This window comes from Salarias fasciatus, chromosome 16 (genome assembly GCF_902148845.1).
Source record: "Salarias fasciatus chromosome 16, fSalaFa1.1, whole genome shotgun sequence".
Lineage (NCBI taxonomy): Eukaryota > Metazoa > Chordata > Actinopteri > Blenniiformes > Blenniidae > Salarias > Salarias fasciatus.
This window is the reverse complement of record NC_043760.1, coordinates 26,640,118-26,652,217: the sequence shown is the minus strand read 5'-3', so window position 1 is coordinate 26,652,217 and position 12,100 is coordinate 26,640,118. Positions and strand designations below refer to the sequence as shown.

General features: G+C 41.2%; 1 protein-coding gene across 1 annotated transcript; it reads right to left on the bottom strand.

Annotated features, from left to right (window-relative positions):
• Window positions 1-6,596: 6,596 nt before the first annotated feature.
• Window positions 6,597-9,633, bottom strand: LOC115402950 (uncharacterized). Its single transcript, XM_030111651.1, has 5 exons — window positions 9,537-9,633; window positions 9,138-9,455; window positions 8,968-9,043; window positions 6,942-7,014; window positions 6,597-6,815 (listed from the first exon to the last, which is right to left on the bottom strand). Exons 1-5 carry the CDS (start codon window positions 9,601-9,603, stop codon window positions 6,741-6,743), a joined length of 609 nt encoding a protein of 202 aa, XP_029967511.1. The 5' UTR covers window positions 9,604-9,633; the 3' UTR covers window positions 6,597-6,740.
• Between the last annotated feature and the right edge of the window lie 2,467 nt (window positions 9,634-12,100).

Below are 12,100 nucleotides of genomic sequence, written 5' to 3'. Positions count from 1 at the left end.
AATCCCTGTGTATGACATCAAACCAGAGAGAGGTGGAAGAAGCCGCACAGTCCACAGAAACCTGCTGCTCCTATGTGACAGCTTACCTGTGACAGAAACAGAGAGAAAACAGCAGAACAAAAGAGAAAGAGGATTGAAACAAGACAAACGCAGAACCCAGCAAAAGTCACAGTCTCAGGACACAAACAGTGAAAGTGAGGATGAAGGTGAAATCATGTGGACGTTTTCACACCGTCATAACCAGGGAAGTGAAGTGGATGCCCCAACTGTTGCAACTGAAGCCTCTGAACAGGTGGGAGAACAGCAGGCAAGAGACTGTGAACCAGAGCTGCAGGATGTGAGAGGAGAGGAGGAGCTGGAGCTGCAAGCATCTCAAGATCATCATGACCTCCAGGAGCAACCAAGAGAGCAAACATCTGGTCAGGAGGCGCAGCATCAACCAATGGGAGACTCTGATACTGACCCAGAATCACCACCTCGTGCACAACACATCCATCCTCAGAGAGTGCGACGGCAGCCAAAGACACTGACCTATGATGAGCTGGGACGGCCTACCCTAAGACAAGTGGGTATAGACAGCGTTGAGGTGAGCGAACCACGACACTGTTTCCAGAGTCTGTGGAGACCATGGACGCTCTCAGACATACCCACATTCTCATAACTCAAGCAGCAACTGTTAACAGACCAGAGACTGAGATTGGAAACTAGAAAAAGAATGTGGAAAAAATGTAATAATACTCCTGAAGTGCATGTTGTAGTATTTATGAATGTAATGAACATTGTGGCGTTTGAAACTGTAAAGAGGAGGATAATGTGGTAGCAGACCAGAGTAAAATGTTGGCCGAAGATGGGGTCTGTTTACAGGACTTAAGATATCCCAGCAGGGGAATGTTATTTACAGACATTGAAAACAAATGTTGGGTTTTCCCTCACAAAAATGTGTCATGGTCTATCAATTGTGCAGTACTTTGAGCAAATGTTATTAACATTAAATGCACTGTCAAGAATGTTTTTTGTATGGGCAAGGACCATCAGTGTGTGTGGAACCATAGTGATTTTCAAGAAGAGACACCAGTGCTGCAACAAAATATGCTTATGGAGTATTTAAAAAAAAAAATGTATCAGCATTTTTTTTCTTTTTGTAAGTAGGGAGGGGTGTGGCACCCTGGACATTCAGTTTGTTATTTTGATGTCCAGAGTTGTAGTTTTGTTGATTGTCTTGCCCCCCCACTTTTATTTTATTGCAATTGATGTCATTGTAAGCCTTGTGTCACTGCTCACCTGCTTGCTGTGGATCTCGGGCAATACTCAAATCTGCCAGTAGGAGGCAGCATGAGTATTCTTAGAGGAAAGTGGTGCTGTTTCTCAAACCCACGAAGAAGCTAGAACAGGAGCGGACTCGGGGCAGAGAGCAGCATATATGTTCCAAACATTTATTGTTTGTATTGCGTTTGCAGGTGAGTTAAGTGCACAAGTGCCATAGATATGTTTTGAGGAAGTCTACCCTTGCTTCACAGTGTTGTGTGTTATGTAGTTAATGTGTTTGAGATCAGTAGAGGGAGACTATCACTAGCATCAAGTGCTGATCTGGCCGTGTTATGTGTTTTCATGTTATGCTTTGTAGTATTATTGTTTAGTTTTGCATTATTTGTGTTAGAAAACTGAAAAAAACCCACGAAGAAGCCAGAACAGGAGCGGACTCGGGGCAGAGAGCAGCATATATGTTCCAAACATTTATTGTTTGTATTGCGTTTGCAGAGCCCCTGTATAAAAATAAATTCCATTGGCACGTGGACATCCGGTGTCATCCTTGTGCACGTGCAACATAAACAACACACCTCAATATGCCTGCCGAATCATTTTCGGTTCAGCCATTCATATTTTTTATTGATAATTTCAATTTGGTCAATAACCACAACACACACCACTGTGTCAAAGCATCTGACTGAGAGGATCAGAGTATGAATATCTTCACAGAAATGCTGGACAGAGGGAAATGGCAGTGGAGGGTTCATACAGAATACAAGTTAAAATGTTTCTCATTCAGTGAAGAAGTGCTATAATTGTACTACACACCAGCAGGAGGAGCTATGATCACCTCTGTCCTTAGAATTAACTTAAACTGTGACTTTCAGGGAAAGTTAAGCCAGGTTTCCACTTTCACGATTCTGTGGCACGCATTGGCACGAATCGTGTCGCAAACTACTCGTAAAGTGGCGTGAAGTGTGCATAAACCCGTCGTGACTGCGTGCCATGTTGGGATGAGAATTTTGAGGCACGCACTGCCATGCCACGACCCGGGGTTGGGGAAGCCCCCTTTTTATATGGCGTGCCGAATTGCGCAACCACGTCGTGCCAATGTGGGAAGCACGTAAACAATGCTCAAACTATGCGTCGTGCCAGTTTGTGACGCTGACGGCTGTGCATTCGTGCGCATTCGTGAACTATTCGTGAACTGGTCGTGAACAGTGCGGGAGCCTGCCAGTTTGTGTGACCCCAGATTGGCACGCCTTGCCACGACAACATCGTGGCAAAAAGTCGTGCAAGTGTAAACCTGGCTTTACACTTTGTCCTTTATCCTCATGGTGCTGTGAGTTCATGCTGAGCAAGTTTATTCATTTCACTATTTCTCTTTCTGTTGATTTAATTCTTTTATTTCAGAGTGTTTTCTGCATCACCCATTCTTACTCTCTTCAACATCTTCTCTGACTTTCCTGTAATTGTGCATGTTGTGCATCTTGCCCTGTTTTTATGAATATTGACTGTCGGTTGACGTATTTCACTGAATGTTCTAATTTGTACATTTATTGTTGCAGTGGTTAGCGCTCTTGCCTCACAGCAAGAAGGTCCTGGGTTCAATTACCGGCCGGGGCTCGGGGCCTTTCTGTGTGGAGTTTGCATGTTCTCCCCATGTGTGCGTGGGTTCCCTTCAGGTTCTCTGGCTTCCTCCCATGGCCCAAAAACATGCATGTCAGGTTAATTGATCACCCTAAATTGCCCCGAGGTGTGAGTGTGAATGGTAGTTCGTCTCCATGTGTCAGCCCTGCGACAGATTGGCGACCTGTCCAGGGTGGACCCCGCCCTCGCCCACAGCAGCTGGGATCGGCTCCAGCCACCTGCAACCCTGAGAAGGAGAAGTGGTTTAGAAGATGGATGGATGGATATTGTTCTTTTAATGTTATTATGAATCAGTGATGCTGAACACTCAACATGCACATGCCACACATGGACATAAAGCCAAGAAAGGTTCAATCTCTAAATGTTGTGCTCCATTTTGTGATTGATTAATACAGTTTGAACATCATTTTTATTCCTTGTCTTCTGTCTCTATTCCATTGTCAATGTTTAGAACTTTAGTGGCTGAATTTGCTTCATGTGAGCTGAATGCTGACAGGCCGGCTACAACAGAGAAAGAAGAACTGAATGATGGATTCTTACTGAACTGTCAGATAAAAAAAACTAACTCAGCAATATTTAAATGTTTCATTATAACCTGGGACACATGAATAATCATGATGTTTCTATACATTCAACAGTAGTAAAGACTTGACAAGAAGGAGGTCATCAGAGAGAAGGAGCACAGAGAAACACAAAGGTAAAGACACAAGACACATCAGGTGAGAGGAGAGAAAGAACTCTGAAAGACACAATATAGGCCTGAAACATGGAAGCAGACGTGAGAACAAAGACATGAATATAATTTATTAAAAGAGTAGAAGAGAATTATGGTTGTTAAACAATATAGTACAAGATAAACATCATCTGAAACAAGAATATGAACTAGAAGTATAGGAGAGGAGGAAACATAAGAGACTCAGAAAGGAACAGAAAATGAGGCAACCAGAGCTTTGGAATTCTATTGCTTTTTTTTCTGAACATTTTTTTTATGATTTATGATTTATGAATGTCTTTATTTTGAGCCAGGACAAAAAAGAAAAAGAACAAAAGAAATAAAACAAACTTCAGCTTTGAGGAAACCAAAAACAGAAACAACGAAAGAAAAGAAAAAACATTAATGAATCAGCTCCAGCTCAAAAGGGAGTGGGCAGAAGACAAGCTTATTTAAACCCACCCCTTTTTTCTTCAAGACACATAGACTGCTGCAATATGTATGACACACATTTCGCAAATGTTCTCCTATACATAGAAATAGATTGAAGAAAAAAAAATGTAACACCGTCGTCACCCTCAATTCCTATACAATTTCAACATCAGAAGATATAATTTAGCATCGCATCACCCCTAATTTCCATACAGTTTTAACATTGGAAGATTTTTTTTTTAAATACATGCATCTACATGTATACACGTATATAAACACACACATTATTCATTGTCTTCATTCTTGTAATTAGTAAGAAGTATTTTTTTATATCTTGATTTAAACTGGTGAATATTTGGACATTGCTTGAGATCAGATCCCAGTTGGTTCCAGAGTTTGACGCCACACACAGAAACGCAAAAACTTTTCCGATTGGTTCTTACTGCTGGAACTTTTAAGTTGCCACGCCCTCTCAGACTATACTGACCTTCCCTGTCGACAAAAAGCTTTTGAATGTTCACTGGGAGTACCTTTTCACTGGCTTTAAACAGAATTTGAGCAGTGTAAAAATTAGCCAAATCATGAAGCTTTAAATGTTTGGACTGCAGAAATAAGATAGTAGTGTGGTCGTAATAACCTACCTTATGTATAACTCTTAAAGCACGTTTTTGAAGAATGAAGAGGGGATGCAGGACACTTCTGTAATTGTTTGCCCAAGTTAAGTATGGAAAAACTAATTAGCAATATAATAAGTACAATGAATGGTGTTCTAGGAAATATTTAGCTTTATTGATAATTTAAATGCTTTTAGATACCTTATTTTGGATATGTCTTAAGTGTGCTTTCCAGTTTAATTTGCTCTCAATAATAATTCCTAAGAATTTGATTTCTGACACTACCTCTAAATAATCACCATCTATATTTATTGCTGGGTCCAGACTTCTATTACAATTCCCAAAGAACATAACTTTGGCTTTATTTAAATTTAAGGACAGTTTAATTTTACTAATTCATTATTTACATTATATATTAAATTGCTATAATGATCTCTGGAATAAAATATGTTAGTATCATCTGCAAAGAGAATTAATGTAAACAATTTTGATACATTAAATATGTCATTAATATATCAAATAAATAATTTTGGACCCAGTACAGACCCCTGTGGGACCCCAAAAGCAATGTCCAAACAACCAGAGGAAATTTCGCCCATCTTCACATTCTGCTGTCTCCCCAATAAACAGTTTGAATCCAGCCCAAAGTCACTCCCCTAATACCATATCTTTCTATTTTTTTTAATAAAATGCCATGATTAAGAGTATCGAAAGCCTTTTGGATATCCATAAATATTCCGACCGCACATTTCTTTTTTCTAGGCTACACGAAATCTCTTCCACTGCCTCAATTATTGCGATCGATGTTGACCGAGCTGACCTAAACCCATACTGACTTTTGTTACGTAGATGATGTTCAAAATGTTTTGAAGTTTGAGATTTATATTATTTGCATAAAACACTGATGGGTTTTGAAAACACACACACACACACACACACACACACACGCACACACACGCACACACACGCACACACACGCACACACACGTTTGTACTTTTATCTTTGTGAGGACACTCATTGACATAATGCATTTCCTCGCCCCTTACCCAAAATCAAAAAGAAATGCCAAACTAACCTATACCTAGCCTCGTAAACCAGACCCGCTCACTCCTCATCCACATTTGGATTAGGAGTTAAGCTTAGTCTGGCTAGGAGCCCATTGAAACTTCTTGCAGGGGGTGTTGGTTACTCCTTTGACTGACAGCGCACTTCAGCCAATCAGCGCTTCAAAACAAATACGTCAATAAAATGCGTTCGCTTCTCTAAGGGTTAGCATTAGCTCATTAGCTCCTGCTTCCTTACACACAAAGACACGCGAAAACGTCTTTTCCTGTTAGAAACTCACCAAGTGCAGACCCTTCAGACTCTTGCTCTTGCTTGATTGTTGTAATTCTTAGTATTTTGGCTATAACTTTACTTATTGCAGCTGTCAGAAAAAGGTTAAAGTTAAAGTCCGTCATCTCCGCTACGCGCAGCGATAGCGTCACTTCCGGTTTAGCCACTGGAATTCGCCAAAAAAAATTGAAAACAAAAAGCGGAAACGCTGATTGGCTCAGTCGTTTCAGACCAAGTGAAATCCCCTTCTATGGGCTCCTACCCAGACTGAGCTCAACTCCAAATCCAAACGGATGAGGAGTGGGCGGGTCTGGTTTACGAGGCAAACCCATACCCTCAACCTAACCTAAACCTAATTGTAACTCTAAACCAAAAATCAAGCCTTAACCCTTCGAAAGGTCCAAAAAAGTCTGTCGAAAAATGAGGACCAGCAAAAATGTCCTCACTTCACAAAGATGTCTACACTCTTTTGGTGTTGATTATAGTAAAAACTCATTCTGCTCCTTACTACTGAGTTTTTAATACACATACACTCTCTCTCTCTCTCTCTCTCTCTCTCTCACACACACACACACACACACACACACACACACACACACACACACACACACACACACACACACACACACACACACACACTATTATTACTTTTCAAACATGTCCAAACATCTTCTTTTGCTGAACTCTGATCCAACAGGTTTCTTCTTTCTTCCAGTTCTCATCTGAGATTCTGTTTGCTCAGTTGACCTCACAGAGTCTTGCATTTATATATAACGTGTGATTGTTCCTGCTGGCAGCACCGGTTTGAAGACGTCAAGATCATCTGCAGAAAAGGTGAAACCCGACAACAACTTAAGTTTGCACAGTGGAAAATAGATTAACATTGAAATATATTTGGACAAAGTGTTGATGACTTCACGGAAAAAAGTAACCACAATGTTCCTCTAACCTCTTCCCTTTGCAGACCATGATAAAAAACTTTAGTGAGGGTCCTGTTGTCGTTCACATCGTCGGTTCTCATCCTGGAGAGGAAGTCAGTGAACTGAGTGAGACACAAACAATATTTTTCAGATCAGCAATATTACGTATATGTTTCGGTGATGAAACTGACCTATGAATTTTAAATGTTTGTGATATGAAGAAATTCCAAGTGTGTGTGTGTGTGTGTGTGTGTGTGTGTGTGTGTGTGTGTATGTGTGTGTTTTTGTGTTTGTGTTTGTGTGTGTGTGTGTGTGTGTGTGTGTGTGTGTGTGTGTGTGTGTGTGTGTGTGTGTGTGTGTGTGTGTGTGTGTGTGTGTATGTTCTTGTACATACCCAAAAGGTAAGAACCAAAATTAGTTTTTCACCAACAGAGTGAGGACATTTTTGTGAAGTGAGGACATTTTTGCCGGTCCTCACTTTTCAAAAGGCCTTTTTTGACGTTTTTGAGGGTCAAGACTTGGTTTTTGATTTGGGGTTACAATTGGGTTTAGGGCATAGGTTCAGGTTAGGCATTTATTTTTGATGGTTAGGGTTAGGGGCTAGGAAATGCAATATGTCAATGAGTGGGGATACAGTCAGGTCGGCACCAATCCAAGTCGGCCCTGGCCAACTCGGCACCGCCTCCAGGATACAGTCAAGTCGGCATCAAGCCAAGTCGGCCTCGCGGGTGGGGGCTCTCAAGTGGCCGAGTTGGTCGGTGTCGACTTGACTGTAAGCTGCTTACCAACTCGGCCAAAAGCCTTTTTTTTTTTAATCACGATGGCTGCGGTGCGACGGCCTCTTTTTTTTTTTTGCTATGTTTTAAATCACGATGCCGGCTGCGGCGCAATGATTTGCACAGTTTTTTTCGCACGCTACTTCTCCTCACGTAGCAGGCGGGGGACTGGAGGACAAACTGTGTGATTATGGTGAATCATGACAGGCTAGAGGTGGAGAATGTACCTGGAGCTTCATGTTTGACTTTCTGTTTGAACCGAGTAGCTTAGCTACTAGCGCGCAGCGTGAGCAGCTGTCTGGTCATGTGACCACATCATGTGACCAGGCGGCGTTTGATCAAACCAGTCGCCTGCATTATTATTATAAAACTGTGCAAATCCTGGAGCTGATGCCGGCTGCAACGTGAGGATTTGCACAGTTATAATAATGATGCAGGCATCGTTGCACTATGATTCCCAGAATGCCTTGGGGACCGGTCACATGACCAGACAGCGGCTAAGCGCTTGTAGCTAAGCTACTCGGTTCAAACAGATCGTCAAAACACTGTGCAAATCGTCGCGCCGCAGCCAGCATCGTGATTAAAAAAAAAAAAAAAAAGGCTTTTGGCCGAGTTGGTAAGCAGCTTACAGTGAAGTCAGCACCAACCAACTCGGCCACTTGAGAGCCCCCCCCCCTCGCGATGCTGACTTGGCTTGATACCGACTTGACTGTATCCCGGGGGCGGTGCCGAGTTGGCCAGGGCCGACTTGGTTTGGTGCCAACCTGACTGTAATCCCAACGAGTGTCCTCACAACGATATAAGTACAAACGTGTGTGTGTGTGTGTGTGTGTGTGTGTGTGTGTGTGTGCGTGGTCATCTCAGTCACACTGGTCTCTGTGTATTTTTTCACATGTTCCATCTGGCGAGTTTTTCTGAGCTGAAACTCTCTGAAGCTCTCCAATCGATAAGTCATATGATGTCTTGAAAATAACCATCTTCAGATGTTACTGAATGCTGTGGTAAACAAATATTAAATAAATGAGTTAAATCATAAGTTAAATACTTTGGTTTTAGAAGACTGAAAATTGTTTATAGTTTAACATTTGGGGCTTTTGCTAATTTAAAGACAGACCATATTATATGAGTGCATATTGTGTAATTCAATGTTTATTTAACTGCGTGTGGTGTTCATTAACACCTGAATATCCAGATTATTGAACATCTTCCTCCAACAGAAAGAATTTAATGAATGTGTGAATCAGACTTGAATTAGAGATCATCTTAAACTTTCTCTCACCTGTAGATGCAGACAGTTAATATTATGCAGCAGAGAAGAAATCCTGCTGCGAGTATAATCAGAAATTCCCATGAATCTGCATCAAAACAGAAGAGAATTAGATTCAGACAGAATTTAGATTATATTTTATCTGCTGTGGAGTTATTGAGCCATCCAGAAGGTTTACCTACCTTTCTCAGGTTTCTCAGTCACAGTTACATTCCATTCAGTTTCATAAAAACCATCCATCCTGGCTACAGAGCATGAATAAAGTCCTTCATCTTCAGCCTGAGCATTCAGAATACTGAGCTTGGTAAAAGAGTCCTGATGTATGATTTGTCTTGGAGAGGAGAGGTTATAAAGAGTCTCATTCTTAGAGAAGGCAAAAATCAGAACTTTGTCTTTCATCCAGGAGAATTGATTTGCAGGTATTGTGGAAATATTACAGTTGAGCTCTACTGGTTCTCCTCTGAACACCACCGTCCTCCTCTGCTGAACTGAAACATCCCCTAAAGAAAACATCCAGTCAGCACTAAAGACAATCTGGACTTGAATTGAATTTGTTATCAGTAATGTAAACCTTGCCGTACCTCCAAAGACACGATGCATCCCCAGCAGCTGGAAGAAGAGCAGAGCTGCTTGGTTTGAACTGAACATTGTGTCGTTCAGACAGAGAGTGAGAAGAGTCTCATCAGCCCTGAATGCATCTGCAGAGGAGGCTCCACACGAGGAAGTGGTTAGTCGCTGTTTTACTCAGCTCAGAGCAGAACATGAAATCATGTGTTCGCAGTATGAACAGCAAAGAATTATACATGTATAACTTGGTATCATTGATCCGTCACTGATTTCAACATATGAAAAAGAAAATGTAGCTGATAAACACAGTAAACCACAGGAAGACCACTTCTTCATGTCAATTCATGAATCTCCTCCAGAGATTAATAAAGTATTTTGATTCCAAGAACATTTAATCCACATGCGGTGGATTCAGATTTAAACTCCTCAGAAAATCTCCATGGCTGCTTCTTATGTTGCATCCTTGATGACATGATGAAGAAAGCAGCAATAAGACTGAGACAGAGATCACATATGAGTAATATTGAGTTAGTTTTACCTTTCTTTTGTGAAAATCACATATTTTCACTGTTTCAGACAATCATCCTTAATTTTGTAACTGTGTTGTTGTTCTTTTACTATATATTTGTATAAATTGCCAGATTAATGTCCCAATGCAAAATTTGTCCATGTATGTTTTCTGTAACTGGTTTTAAACAATAAGACAATTCAAATGTGACCATATCTGGTCAGATCTCTGACACACGGCTAGACCGTGAGAAAGTATTTATATCACTTAAAGGTTTCTGATTGGTTACATGGTCACTCTGTCATGACAGATGACTTTTGTCATCATTGATAACATCAGCAGCATGTTCTAACTCTACATGTCAAGAAGCTGCTTCCCTTTATGAAAAGTGTGAACCGGATATCAGGTCTTTATGACTTTCGTTCTGCAGCAGATTGACTCATGATAATAATGTCAGGAACTCCTTTATCTCCCCTGTGTGTCTTCAGCACCACCTGCTGTCTCAGTCTGTCTCACCTCATGCTCCAGTTGTCCCACTGACCCACTGTGTCTCGTCTCCTCCCTCCTCCCTGTGGAATTAAAAGTCTCTAAAAGTCTCTAAAAGTCTCTAACTGTTATGCACCTTTTTGTGATTTATTACAGTTTTTCTAAAATGCTAAAACACATTTCACAAACGTTTCCTCTGTGTTCCCCAATGTCTAAACACAACACCCTTTTCTAAAGCTACATAAACACAACCACACCTTCTCACTTCAAAACTCAAACTTTCACACCAAAAGAGCAGCTCGAAGCTTTCAAAAATATAAGCACTACACTCGTACACATCATTATACACTACAGCAAGACAATTGAAAACACAATGCTCAAGAAGGTTTTTTGTGTCATAACTGCCAATGCATATTTTTAGAAACTTTACAGTAACGGATCTTCTTAGACTTCTAGAGGATCAGGCATTTAGATTTGTGAGTTTCATATGAAGATTATAAATCTATAGAAAATACTGCATGTACACGACTGTAACACAACTCATTGCAAAAATCTATTGTACAAACAGTACTCCTGAAAACATGTTCAGGGTGTGAATGTTTTTTATTTACTTTATTAATACCACACACTCACCAAAATCACTGTGTGGCATCATGTCGCTGAGCTGCATCAGGCTACATCACCTCATCCACATCGCAGGCTATATTCTCTCTTGCCAGGCACCGCAGGAAAAAACCCCTGGAATGGCGAATCCATCCTTGGAAGGCAGTGGCGTTACTAGGATGCCAGGTGTGGGTGGGCATTTGTCTTATCAGGGGGGGCAAAACTCAAAATCCAGTAGGGCCCTCATTCAGCAGGGGTTACGACTGACATGGACCGTCGGACCGAGGGGGGGGGGGGGGTGCTGTTGCTGCTGTCACAGAGCGTCGGACCGGGGGGAAGGTGCCCTCCGTAACACCCCTGTTGGAGGGCCTCCACTGGGATGTCAACACAAGCCAGCTCCTTCACCCTTAGGAGGTTCTCTAGTGTATGGTTGCCTTTCATAAACCTGTGTCTTCATGTGAAATGTGTTTATGATATTGGCAAATGATGGCGAGATTTAGTAAATGTGTCATTTGGTTTAGAGGATTGGCTTTTGTGAAAAAATGTAATACGGTTTGAACTTCATTTTTATTCCTTGCCTTCTGTCTCTATTCCATTGTGAATGTTTAGGACTTGAGTGGCTGAATTTGCTTCATGTGAGCTGAATGCTGACAGGCCGGCTACAACAGAGAAAGAAGAACTGAATGATGGATTCTTATTGATCTATCAGATAAAAAAAAACTTAACTCAGCAATATTTAAATGTTTCATTATAACCTGAGACACATGGATAATGGTGGGGTTTCTGTACATTCAACAGTAGTAAAGACTTGACAAGACGGAGGTCATCAGAGAGAAGGAGCACAGAGAAACACTCAAAGGTAAAGACACAAGACACATCAGGTGAGAGGAGAGAAAGAACTCTGAAAGACACTATATAGGCCTGAAACATGGAAGCAGATGTGAGAACAAAGACATGAATATAATTCATGAAAAGAGTAGA

Bases quoted from the DNA above. Each gene is read 5' to 3' on its own strand.
- LOC115402950 (XM_030111651.1), bottom strand. From the start codon at position 9,603: ATGTTCAGTTCAAACCAAGCAGCTCTGCTCTTCTTCCAGCTGCTGGGG. The intron at 9,456-9,536 runs GTACGGCAAGGT...TGTTTTCTTTAG, and splicing joins GATGCATCGTGTCTTTGGAG to GGGATGTTTCAGTTCAGCAG. The intron at 9,044-9,137 runs GTAGGTAAACCT...GTTTTGATGCAG, and splicing joins GACTGAGAAACCTGAGAAAG to ATTCATGGGAATTTCTGATT.